The sequence below is a fragment of the Trachurus japonicus genome, chromosome 23 (assembly GCF_045865225.1).
Source record: "Trachurus japonicus isolate A0001 chromosome 23, Traja_1.0".
In the NCBI taxonomy this organism is placed as follows: domain Eukaryota; kingdom Metazoa; phylum Chordata; class Actinopteri; order Carangiformes; family Carangidae; genus Trachurus; species Trachurus japonicus.
The window spans coordinates 23314657-23328951 of NC_140929.1; the positions used below are offsets into that span (position 1 = coordinate 23314657).

The 14295-nt window shown below is 40.3% G+C and overlaps 1 protein-coding gene across 1 annotated transcript in view; it reads left to right on the forward strand.

Moving 5' to 3' along the window:
- Positions 1-14295, forward strand: part of ttll12 (tubulin tyrosine ligase-like family, member 12) — a 54579-nt gene that overhangs the window by 9942 nt on the left and 30342 nt on the right. The window contains exons 4-5 of the mRNA XM_085769337.1: positions 5731-5890; positions 13750-13883. Coding sequence (XP_085625463.1) covers positions 5731-5890; positions 13750-13883 — 294 coding nt within the window. The remainder of the gene's footprint in view (positions 1-5730; positions 5891-13749; positions 13884-14295) is intronic.

Here is a 14295-nt window from a genome sequence, read left to right on the forward strand (position 1 = left end):
CTTCCGCCCCTTTAACAGAAACATAAATAGATAACTATATAATAATGTAAAAAAAAACACACACAATGGAATTTGTGGTGAAATGAAATAATACAAGGACATTTCCTCCAGCTCTTCAAAAGAAAATTGTACCTTGTTCTCTGAAAAATAAGTCTTTTTTTTTTTTAAATAAAATAAAATAAAACTCCTTATGACAATATAGATCTTAAAGTATATATTTTTTTGGCGTGTTTGCCTTTATTTGATAGCACAGTATAGATAGACAGGAAAGGGGGAGGCAGAGAGAGGGGGAATGACATGCAGGAAAGGTCTGCCCGACACGGGATTCGAACCGGGGACGCCTGCGTTGAGGACTGTAGCCTCTACATGGGGTGGCCGCCTTGACCACTGCGCCACGCACCGCCCCGACAATATACATCTTATCGTAAAAAGGAGAAAACTATTTTTTAAAAGTTAATGAAACTCAGCATCATGTTGATCTGTAGAGTGTCAGGGTGCAAGCAGAAGTTGTTTGGAGATGTCTCTGACCTGGTTGGAGTTTCTACGCTCTCTTATAGCACATCTTAAATAATAGTGTTTTAGAACTGTTTCATTTTGATCTTATCTTGTATTTGCAGTTTTTCACAAAGTAGTAGATGAATATTCCGTTTTTTTTCCTCTGGTACAATACTAATATGGGAGTGTGACCTTTGACATTAGACTTTTTCAGCCATTGACCCAGAAGACCAATGAGAGAGATTGGGGGGGGGGGGGGGGTTGGTTTGAAGGGGAAGATAGTGATAAGAACAAGGCTGACCTTTTCTACTCATTCATATACTCACTTAAGACAGGACATACACCCACAGAGTCTTTGTTAATTCACCCTCCAACAAACGCTGTGTTAAAGCTATGGTCTACTAAAGACGATGACAAAGATTTGAAAAAGCATCCCCCCACACACACACACACACACACACACCCCCTTGGAGCTGGTATGGCCCTCCCCTCTGAGCCTCCAGGCGCTGAATTCATGGGGGTTCATGTGTCAGTGGAGCCATGCGGACCGCATGGTCATAGCTTTAACCGAATGGGGTCTTTCTCTTGTTTTACCCATTCAGTCGGTGCTTTTGTTTTCAAGTGTCTTTTGTTTTAATTTAATTTATTGTTGTTTTAAATCAATTTAAAGAGGAACTAAGCAGGATTTCTCCCGTGGCTATGCTACAGTTTTACCTTCATTAAAAAGCTCTGGAGTAATTGTGATAGTTAACTACATGACTTGTGACTTGTTACAGTGAGAACGGAGGCTCTCTGTCTTCACCTGGCGTCTCATGGCTGAAATCCAACCTTGTAACATCAGTGTAGTACCTGGTCGCTGCCCCGTGTCCAGCTCTCGTCTCTTCACACCGCAACACAAACGCGCTCCGTAACCCGTGATCTTTTGTTCATGGCGGTTAAAGGGATAGTAGCATTTTTTTAAAGTGGGGTTGTATGATCTACTAATAGCCCCTAAGTACTTCAATTGCAGTAGAAGACTCTCTGCACTCCTCCCGTTAGCAATGCCAGCCCATAGCCCTGCCCAGAGATTTACAACATACAGTGTTGTGAACAGACCCAAAGAAATGGCCTATTTTCGTGTCCTAAAAGAGGTTTTAACTGAAAAAAAATACACAGTTCCATTGTTCGCTATAATATAATTTTTTCTAGCCCCTCAAAGTGCAGGAAAAACGCAGTTTTTATTTGGACCTAACCAACTGCTGATCGGCGGCGCTAACCCTGGGCGGAGGGATACGTGAGTTGCCTCTGGTCGTCTCATGAGCTCACATAGGTAATAAAACAATCAGGGTGCAATACTCAACAGATGTGTGTCCCACAGGTTTTATGTTAGCCCCATTTGTTGCTTCAACTATAGGAATTTACAACACAGATTATTCTCAGAGAAGGTTATACAGAAGATTCACCAATTGGTTAACAGACTTTCCCAAAATAGGAAAATTTCCACCACAACTCCCCCCTTTTGATCATTCATGATCAACTATTCAATTATCAATGAAGAAATGCTACTTCCAGTAATTCAACACATGATTCAGAATAGGTTACACTTACATCACTTATAACATTCAATCCTTTTTCTTTCCAAGCATTAGTTTTTTGACAATCCAACATTTCACATGGCTCTGTGATCCGTCGTCGTCCCTCGTCGGACACTACAAGGTGCCTCGTGTGATGTGTTACCTCCGCATTCATGTGTGTGTGATGTGTAACTCTTTGATGCAGCTATGGCAGCGTTTGGCCTGCACCATTAAGCTGTGTTGTTCATCGACGCCTCGCTGTTTGTGTGTGCGTTTTAGGGAGTGATCACTTTTCCATTTCTTTGTTGAATCTTGTATGCCGTCAACTTGTTGTGAATGATGGCTCAGTCCTCAGTCAGTTGATGGTCGCCTCTTGTGATGATCTGCCTTCGCTATGGTCTGTAGTCTGGTTTTAGTGTAATGACCACTGTTTCTTTACAGAGATTTGATGCAATTGCACTTTTTTTCATAGACAAGCATACATACATAGGTTAGTTCATTATTTCACATCGCTGTGCATGCTGTGTACTGTACATCAGCACGATAATTCCTTTATATGAGCTCAGTCTTGTACAATTTTGGACACCTTCAGTGGAAGTGAAGTGTGAGTCTTTAACAAATGGCCCTAAGTGTTTCCCGCTCAGTTAGTAGCTACTGCTACATGTAGGACAGACTTGGGAACAGTAAACCATTTTGTTTTGTCACTTTTGTTAAGTTCACAGCTGCTGCACATTTGGCTGCATCCCAGTAATTGTCAGTCACAGTCAGTATATCAACATCGTCATGTTGTCTGTCCTGGTACCAGTCAGTCTCATAAGTCATTGTCATTACCCTCAGACACACATTCCAAGTCATAAGTGGAACTATCATGAGTTTCTCCCTTCTTCAATGCACTGCTTGATGAGCTGACCAAATACGATACCCACACTACAATGGAGAATAGTTGAATTCAACCCTTTCATTAGTCATCACACTTGTTTTTACTGCTTTAATCCCTCTATAGTTGATAAAATAGTTATTCCCAATGCTATCCTTAGGTCTCTTCCTAGGAGATTAATCGGACAATGCTCTGACAATAGAAATACATGCTTAGTTATATTATAAAGAGTCTTTGCAAGGAAGGGGAAAACTTAACTGTTCTTTTATGGCCAACATAGGTTGAAAGGAGTGAATTAATTAAATACTCAACTGAAGCAAACAGAGAAACAATCATTATACACCAAGCATGATGCTTCCTCAGTTCAGCCAGACTGATCCCTTAGACTGGTATAAATGCAGATCTTCAGTCCCCAAACACTTTCTTTGAAACTTATCAGTGGTTCTCCATATCAAACGCTTCTAGCCTGCAGGAAGTCATAAATAGGGTCTGGGCAGCATCAGCTGCCAGGACCCTGTTGTGTTCCTCAATGGGCACAATACGCGTTTAAATTTAAAAACTTTGAATTTCTACTACCAAAGCATGGTTATGATGCAAAACACTTCATCGTTAAAAACAAATCACCAACATTTCCATGCCATCTAGATGCAATTTATGTATTATCAGCTTTTTGTTTAGATAACTGTATTTCTGACATTTTGATAACTGCTGCCCGGTCGGTGACTCCCATGCTGATGTTGGCGTTACAGAATGTACCTAAATTTAAAAACTTTGAAAATAAATTAATAACAGATCAACTATATGTGCTACGGCTTTGCAACTTTCACTTTGAAATTGCCTAATTTTGTCGATTAAAAAAAATGCCCGGCCCCGACCATTGCTATGCAGCAGCTATAATTTACCTCTGACACTGAAGTGTGTGTTTACTCTTTCCCCCAAAGTCTCTCGTCTCATCTCAGGGTTATCTCAGGGTCGCTTATAGGCGATTACTTGGAGGCTTCATGCACCGTAACTGATTTAGAGTCACTTTAACCTTCCTCATGGCCGCAGTATATACATCACACTGTGCATTCCAAAGTATGCACTAATGGAAGATGTGAGTTAAACCCTCAGACAGTTGTAAAACATCCATTTACGAACCAAACTCACCAGGTCTCATCTTCTCCCCTGAGCCTGTGTGTAAGGTTGTACCTCAAGGAACTTGAACCTACTCCCTGAATGAAAACTAAAAAAAACTACCTCTTTATAACCATTTATACAAGAACAATTGATTCATATTCTAGAATTTTTCAAATTAAGATTTTCTATAGAATTACCGCCACAAATAAACAATTAAACATTTTTAACATTAACCACTCTCCATTATGTAAATCTTGCAATGAAGAAGTGGAGGATCAGTTACATTTATTCTTTTATTGTACACATGTAGTCAGATTTTGGTTAGACATTCAAAAGTGGCTAAGACCCAAAAATATTCACTTTGAATTTACACCATTAAATATTTTGTTGGGAGTACTGGAGGTAAAATGCCCACAGATTGTTAACACCATCATCCTTTTGGGGAAAATATTTATATTTAAGACACAAACAAAAACACTTTTGAACTTGGATTTTTTTAGAAATAAAGTGCGACGCCAATTTTTTTGGAAAAAATGATCACATCAAATCAAGACAAGGTAGAAATGCATTACAAAAAATGGGAAAAAACGTACTTTTGAGTGAATGTTACTAGTAGTTACTGTTAATTTAATTTTAGTAGTTTCACATCCTTTTTTGTTGTAGTTGTTTGTTCTTTTGTTTTGTTTTGTTTTATTTTTGTTTTCTTGTGTTTGTTTCTTTTTTTACTTTTCTGTCCTGTTTTGGTCATGTTTTGTCGTGTTGTTGAGTTTGCTCTGTTGTTTGTCTTCTGTCTGTCTGTTTTTTGATCATAGTATTGTCGGTTTATACATTGTATATGCCTGTTCCCATTTAAAAAAAAAAAAAAACCTCTCACATTCACAGAATTCTAAGTTTTCACAAACATTATTGTCACATAATGGTTAAGGTTTAAGACGTAGCAATACCGTGGGAAAATAAGTATTTGATCCCATGCTGACTTTGTAAGTTTGCTCCCCCACAAAGAAATGGATGGTTTATCATTTTTATGGTAAGTTTATTTTAACAGAGAGAGACAGAATATCAGGTAACACTTTATAATAAGTACACGCTATTAAGCATTAGTTAAGCATTAAATACTGAATTCATCATTTATAACACATGAATACTCAGTTAAAACAGTTAATGTTTTACTCATCATTGATAAGCACTAACTGTATTTATAAACTGCATATAAACTGAGTATTCATGTGTTATGAATTCAGTATTTAATGCTTAATATTGTGTACTTATTATAAAGTGTTACCGAATATCACCAAAAAAAAAAATAGAAACAGAAGTAATATCATCATATAAAGGTTATGAATTATTTTACATTTGATCAAGTGAAATAAGGGCAAAAATCATCAGGGGATCAATTACTTTTTTTCCTCTCTGTATATCACACATCAATTAAAAAAAAAAAAGTACAACAACACAGGACTACAGCTTTTAGAAGTAAACAAAAGATGTAAACTTAATATTGAGTGTGATTAATATCTAAGATGTATGCTAACTGTGTTGTGTTATTACCTACAGTCTATGGTTATTACTGCTGTGTGTAGCACATTAGAGAATGTAGATTTATGTGTAATTTATCCAGAGTATGGTCCCAGGCTGTGCCCTCCTCCCCCTCACCTTCCTCCCCCTCTCCGGTGCTTCCCTGTGCAGTCGGCGGAGGAGAAAGTTCCCGTGTGGTACATCATGGACGAGTTTGGCTCCCAGCTGCAGCACTCTGACCAGCCCAGCTGCACCATGGCTCCCTTCTTCTATGTGCAGGGCCAGCTGGCCTACTCCGTCCTCTGGCCTCTGCAGGACCTGCAGGAAGGAGGTGAAAACACAACACACAACACACAACACACAAAGTAAAACACTAGAGACTGATACAGACCAGTGTCTGCAGCACCCCCCCCCCCCTCCCCTCCCCCCATTCGAGGAGTGAGAGGAGGGTGGAGAATGTACTTCATATGATGCTTAAAGGGATAGTTCAACATTTTGGAAAATTGTAATCCCCATAGTCATAGGAGTAGGTTCATTACCTTTACTTATCAGTGAATGTTGTTTTGAGATCAGCGGGGCAGAGACGTGAGCTGCTCAGTGAACACAATGGAGGTGAATGATACAGGTCCCATTTCCCTCAAAACTCATCAAATTCACAATCCAACAACTCCAAAACACTCTTGTGGAGAAGTTGTGACCTGAACATTCACCACGCTATGAAATAATTGTAGTGTATTATCCACCTGAACTTTTTGCTCTAGTATTACCATGTATTATGTTTTTCTATGTATGTGTGCCCTTTTTGGAACTGAAGGAAAGTGTGAATTGGTGCTCTACTGAATCATGGACATGTTTTGCTTAGAAGTAAACAAATCGAAGGGAGATGTTATAAGAGAGATAGACGCACATACATTTAAAGATGTTGCATATGGTGTTTAGTAGCAGTAATAGACAAGACAAGAGTGACCCTTGTGAAATGTATCCTGGATGTGTGTTCTGTTAATCACATTTTTCCTGGGAGAGTCTTAACTAAGTTGATTAGCCTCATCTGGAGGATGAATGCAAGGTCGTAAAATTACATAGGTTAGATCCTGCCTCATGTTCATGAACATAGAACATGAACTGTGTATGATAGATACAGACAGAAATAGAATTGATTAGATTTACAGGAAACATGGAATGCTCATGTTAATGACCAACATTTAAGCAATATATCACTCCAGTCCGTGGTATAGGCTCATTATACCACGGCTAAGGGGCGTTGGTCGGCCCAACGCGATATATTGCTTTTATAAAACGGTTACCAATAATGACAATATGAAAGAGGGATACGCAATCAATTTCATGTAGTTTTATTCAACCAGAAATACATATTATCCAATAAAATAGCCTCACTGTGAAAAAATAGTCCCACCTCTCCAGACGTTAGCTCCAAGTAGCTCTGCATCTCGTGGTCAGTTTACAATATCAATAAGTGGACAAAAACTAGACTAAACCTGAATTTATGGGTGCACATACAGTTTAACTTTTTACCGTCATGAGTAGTAGTGTAAAGAAATGAAGATAACTCTTTACTTCATTCAGATTCATCAAGTTTATTGCAGGGATTTAGCAAGGGCACAGACACAGTTAAATCAACAGTAAAAATATAATTAGGTTCATAATCCTGATCTTAAGGAAAAATCTAATCAAATCAAATCCTCCTGCCGAGGAGAGTTCACAAAGAGGAACAATGAACTCCATACAAAGTTTAAATAAATCCACAAAGAGGAACAGTGAACTCCTCCGGCGGCAGAGAGAGTTGATGTTCCCTAATCGCCAATTCTGCCAGCAGTGGTTTTCCTTTCTTGGGCTCACGTCTTCTTTCTCCCCGGAGGTCCTCATAGGGCCGCTGGCCGGTGGAAGAGCTCGATATGTGTGCTCAGGCTGCCAGATTGTACTTATAGTTAAAGCACACCATACTGCAATAGTAGGTTGGAAAAAAGAAGGGTTTGTACAGATGAACAATGTTCAATAAAGTTAGAAAAAAAGTAGAGAAAAACGCATAAGAAATTTAAGAAATGCCTGTCAGACCAGCTCGTGGTCAGAGGGGGTTTTACACATAGGGTTGTGTATTGCATACATATAGTTTATGTCATGGGTGTCAAACTCATACGGCCTAATTTGATCTCAAGGGGGCCGGACCAGTAAAATGATCGCATATGAACCTGTAGGCTAAATAACAAGAACTCCACATTGTTCCCTTTGTACTTTGTGCAAAGTACATTATTAAGATGTGTACAGTTTATGATCTATCCTTTTTACAAAAAATTATGAACAACCTGAGATTTCCTGACAAAAATACATGTAATTTCAACCAGGGCTGGGCAATATGAACCAAAAGTAATATGTTGTTGTTGTGTTGTAGTCAATACGTGAGGGTCGGCGGCTCTGTGTCTCTGTTGTCTGCTGCAACTTTGTGAGGGAGGGAGGGAGGGAGGGAGGGAGGAGCGGGGGGAGAGGAGAAGAGGCGCTCACTCCTCTGTGAGGGAGGGGCGGGGGAGTGAGCAGCAGACTGCTGAGAGAGGGCAGAGGGAAACGAAACTCTAAAGCTAAATACAAATTGACGGCTTAAAGCAGAAGTAAGCGGAATGTTTGTGTTAATATAAGTCTTAAATAGTTCTAACTTCCGACAGACTTACTTCTGCTTTAACATTAGATGAACATTTGTCCCGCAGGCCGGATTGGACCGTCTGGCGGGCCGGTTCGTACGTTTGACACCCCTGGTTTATGTGCTAACAAGGAGTGAATGTGGGAATACACACAAAGTAAAAACACTTTTTTCCCCCGTACCAACACTTCATGTTTTCTCAACCAATCAATCACCATAATGCATGCCATCTGTAAGCACAGGGCCCCTGATAATATGGTATAATGCAACTAATTCCTGCTCATCCTTTGTGAACATGCAGCAGCATAATTCAACATTTTAGTCTCCTATTTTATTTCTAAGAGGAACTATGCAAGTCCGGTCGCTTTTTCACTGTTTTGCTAACCCTCGTCCTGGCCATGTGTATTGGTTTGAGATGAGAGCTGGGACACCGGGGCGGCGGCCCCCGATCTTGCAAAGTTGTTCTTCAGCCCAGAGATGCAAAAAGTGGAGGGCAGAGAGCCTCCATTGTCCCTCATAACAAGTAAAGCCATTTAATAAATATCACAGCTACTCCAAAGCTGTTTAATTAAGGTAGAAATGTAGCATAGTTAAGCTACAAATCCTGCATATTTCCTCTTTAACAAGTAAAAGCAGGTAAGTAAGAAGAGTAAGGACGCATAGGCCCCGATTATATATTCAAAACTGTTTATTATTAGACTAGATTATTATTACTGATAGATGAACATACAAGTATGAAATGTAGTGGTTTGCAAAAAAAAGTTCCATTAATTGAAACCGTTCTGGTAAAGTACAAGTACAATCACAAACACAATAAGAAATATGTTTTTTAACCTTAGTGCAGACTTTGAGAAAAGTTATGCAACACATATCACTGTTATAAGCATATATTATGCACCTTTTTATATACACTTGTGCAGCATTAAATTGGACTTACTGTCTTATTAATAACAGTTAAGCATCAACTTACTGACAAAGTTTTGGCATTTAAAGGTATAATATGTAGGAATTCCCCCCATCTAGCGGTGCGGTTGCATATCTGAACGTATTCTTGATGTTGCATTCACGTGAAATCGGGCAGACGTCAGACAGACAACAGACGCTGCATGTAACAGGATAAACAAGCCTCTATGGTCTGCCAGCATGAGTTTTACGTTTTACCGTCTTTCTCCGGTCGAGTAAAATGACATCCGGTTGGTTTGCCGACGGCAGTGGTGACAGTTTTAACAGGCGCTTCTGTTGTATATTCATGTGTTGATGAAAAGAAGTGATCACCGCCGACACGTCTTTTCTTGCATACAAAAAGGAGTTTATTACAAGAAAAAGAACAGTGTTAAAAGAATGTGGAATCGTGGAGCATCTCTGGTGCCAATATGAGATCTCTCTCCTGGCCCATAGCTCTAACCTTATATACGTTATCTAAAAACTCCACCTTCTCCCAACAAAAGGATGTAGCTGACCAAGATGGTCAGACAAGGACAAGATCTAAAAACAGAATCCAACCTATGCCATCTGCCATTTAACCTCTTGACCAGACTAAATTAAACATAGATACGGTATCAAGTATCCCCAAAAACCATGACCACAGAAAAAGGGTGAATGACAAGGAACACATTTCTACAAGAATCACTCATTACCCCACCTATTAGACTACAGACACCTAATCCAAACATCTTTATATATGCTGTAAATGTATGTGTGCCCTTTTCTCTCTTGTATGATCTGCATTTATTCATATTTATTCTATTTGAATATAAACTGTTACTCATCACAAATGAAGTTCCTATCCAAATGGTGAATGACCTCTGACCTACCCCTTAACCTTTAGGCTAAGAAAACCCCATGTCCTGTATCCCAGGAACCTTACCCATTAGATCAGATTACTTCCAGGCAAGGTATGAAACCCATTTAGCAGAGTATCAGTTCACACATTCAAAAAAAATCAATATGACTCCTGTTTTCTTTGGTCACATACGTAGGGGAAAGTGCTTATTGTCCATCAGTTTGTCTCCTTTTTTTTATAGATTACACCATTGCCCCACATCCTGATTACACTATGAGGCCTAAAGATCCTAACAGTTCCCCCAACCCCATCCTGTTACATGGCGATTTCTTCACATCCTTTTTTACACAATACATGTTTATATGGTAATTCTATTCATTCTGCATCCAGAGTACTAGGTACTGAGTTTGGGAAGTTTGGCAACGCTCATCCTACACAGTGCTACCTACTTTTCCATTGCACATCTCCAACTGCTGAACCACAACCAGTGTATCAGACACTTCCACCAGATCATACATCTCTCTATTCAGTCTCATTACTTTAGTTTTATATTATCATTGATTACATTATAATCCTCTGCTTCTTAAAATGATTACATTGATTTCAAGAGTTCAGTTTAAATAGCCCTGGGATCCCAATCTTACTTGACAGCACACACACACAGTTCATGACCTTTCCTAAAATGGGTTCATTAATCAACTAGTGAATTTTGAGGGATAAAAACGAAAAAAGTTTCAGTTTCAGTTTTTTGTAAAACTTGTAAAATTAAAGCAAAAGTAAGCGATCCAGTCGTTTTGGCTAACTTCCTGTCAGCCGATGGAGTTAGCAGAGTTAGTCCCCCGTCCTCGTCCCTGCGTCACCACATTCCCACGTATCCCTCGGCTGCACAGCTTCGACTAGCAATTGTTTTTGTTTGTTTTTTTCCCCAATCGCCTGTTCATTCAGCCTGGGGAGGGAGATGAGAGGGCAGCTACTCCACACACAAAGACCCATGGAATGAGAGATGTAGGGGTTTTATTTTAACAGAGCTACACATATTTAAGAACACCAGGGGGTAAAAATGAGCCCTTGGTGGTTTGAGTGTTAACAACATGGCAGGGTATGACATAGAGAAAAAGAAGTGAAGTCCGCACTCTGTATCAAGCTCGATAAACATTAGAGGAGCTTGATACAGAGTGCGGACTTCACTTCTTTTTCTCTAAGTTAACTTTGTTTGTTGGTCCTGCACCGCGTGCTCTACTCCACTTTAGGGTATGACACTGACCCTACAATGAATAGTGAGTCAGAGAAAAGAACCTTTCTTGAGGAGGAGGGGGAGAACTCCCTTTTCCCACATTTGTCCATCTCTACAGTCGGTACGTTTACATGCAGAGCTTCATCGAGCTATGCTCAAAATTCGATTTTTGCGTCAAGTCGGACTTCTGTCCTTGTCTCAATATACATGCAACTGAGAAAACCAAATAACTGACGGGGTCCGCCCCTTCATGCGGCGTCACCCGTTGCTTCAGCGGGTTAATACGCCTCCTGTCCTGTTGACTTTTCTGTCACCTCGTAAAAAACTGAATATAAACAACGTAGTAAACTTAATAATAAATTCTCAACTGCAGTTCCTGACCAGACGCGCCAGTCTGGGACGGATTCGCGCTGAGAATAGGATACGCGGGCTTCCTTTTTTCCTCTCTCTCTCTTTTTTTTTTTTTTTTTAATAAAACACTCTTGCTGGTCGCGCTGTGTGAAATGCATTGAATTGGCGCTGACGGGCGGCTTCTCTGCTCCACTTGGTGCCGTCTCTACTGTTGTGGAGCATGCGCACATGCATTGTCCAGTTATACTCCGACTAAGGTGTATACATAACGGAGAAAATTGAATTCCAATCGCATTATCTGGGTGTCTTAATCGGAGTTCTCAACTCCGATTTCAGTCGGACTAAGGTGTTTACATGCACTTCAGTTGTCCAGTTATAGTCGGATTAAGGCAATAATTCGGTTTTTTCAAGTGTCATGTAAACGTACTGACTGAATCCTGGTCATGAATGGCGTGGGGGTGGGGGCGGGGGTGGGTACATGTTTCACTGATTTCAAGCTCACTCATCAGTTAACATTATAGTCCATTGCAAAAAAAAACAGCAATTGGAAAGGCATCTTTGACGTGGCTCTCAGTTATTTAAAAAAGACACAGTTAAAGACAATACAAGAGAAACACAGTTAAAAACAACACAAAATGGGAATTGGAAATATATTGTGATTTGTCGATAATATTTACAGCTGTTGAGATGGATGCTTTTGTCCTCCTGTGAAACAGAGAAGCCGAGTTTGCCTATAGTCTGAGTTGTAGTGGATGAGCACAGAAAAGTCAGTCATTAACTGGAGTCGGAGCCTACTGCTGCATCTCCTTAGGGGGTTTCTGATCCCTCCTCTGGATCCTCTTTTCCTCTGGATCTGCCTGTTAATACGCCCCCTTAGTAAATGTTGGGGGATTTCAACAAGGAGGAAAGTCGATCGTAGGTCCACATTAGCTCCAGCAGGCCTGAGCTCATCTCCTCATCTTTTCCAACATCCAAATGCAGGGATCATGATCGCCCAAAGTTAACATTCTTAAAGCAGATATCAGCGGCATGGCCGTTTCGGCTAATGCTGTGTTCAAGGCAGGCTTTTGAAACCGTAAGTTACAGCTTCAAGTCACAACTACGACTTGGTAGCGTTCCAGGTAACCCGTAGCTCGTGTTTTTACCGTCCTGTTGTCTGTGAAAGTTCCCTATAACGGCCACTCGTAACTTCCGACCCGTGAACTCGTACCAGATCGAACTGGTATGACTTCACAGGAAGGAAAAACACAAAGTACGAGTTTCCTTGAACGCACCATGAGTTAGCAGCCCCCGCCCTTGTCAGGCATCAATTGGTCCTCGTGCTACGTCACCACATTCACGCGCATCCCTTGGCTGCACACACAGCCCTTCATGCCGTTCTCTCCCCTCATTGGATAACACTTGTATCCCACAAGGAAAATTTTCTCCTCGGGTTACAGCAGAGCAGAGTGACGGAGAGACTCGTGTTTAGGCTGAAATACTTCATGTAAGTGATTGCTGACGGAAAATAGGACTATTTAGGACTTATATTAACAAAAACATTCCACTGATATCTGCTTTAACTTGCCCACAACTTTTCAGAAAACTCACAAAAGGACGCATAAAGGACATAAAATTACATAAAACGAGCTTCACGTTGGGAGTTGGTCAAGCAGAGGAGTGCTCACTCTGTTTTAGAAATCCTCGACAGTGATTGATTGATGGGTTCAGATTCCGATTCCGAGCTTTTATCGAGGGGAAATTGGTTTTGCAGTAGTAAAAAAGACAATATTACAATAATATTCAGCATATTCTTCACTCCTCTTTGCTTTGAGGGATGTTTGGCTCGTTAGCTTAGTGCAAGACAGATAACATTTCTCAGTCAAAGAAGAGTTCAGTTGAAATTTCTGAGAGGAGACTTCCCAGAATTTGACAGAGTGGTATGGATATCTCATATCAACATGAACACACAAACATTGTGGTTTAGTGGGACTCAGCTTGACACACACCATCCTGCTGCAGCGAACATGAATTGATGCACTGAAGAAAATTAGTCTCCCCCAAAAAGCACAAATTCCAGTTTTTAGTTGGATTAAGAAACTACAGAAATGTCTGGACCGCCTTTAAAAATAAAACGTATTACTTTCATATTATAACCTATTATTCCTCATATTCTTATTGTTATCTCCACAGATGAAGTAACCCGTGATTATACGTATGGTGAGACCAACCCCTTGGTGAGGAGCTGCCGTTTGTTACCGTGGATACCGTCTGATCTAGACGGAGTGAGCAGCGCCATCACTGAGCCCTCGGACTCGTACTATGAGGTGAGTCAGCAATGTGAAGGAGGCCGCTCGCTGGTCGTTACCCAACTACAGCCCACACACACACACACTCACACATATACACAGACATACACCGCCCGCTCACCACCACACCAACAGATTTTTAAAGCACGAATTATCTTATTATCTTTTACAACTGGCACCTTATTCTATTTATTTATATATTTATTGAGTACGGACTCATTTACTTATTTTTTTTATTTTTAATGTGTGTGTGAATGCTTGTGGTATGAGGGATGAATATCTTTGTGTGGTAGCATGCAATGACAATAAAGTATTCCATCTATCCATCCATCCATCCATCCCCCTCTCTCTGTCTCGTTCTTTCTATCTTTCTTTATTTCTTTCTATCTACCCCATCTCTCTGTCTTTTTCTTTCTTTCTTTCTTTCTTT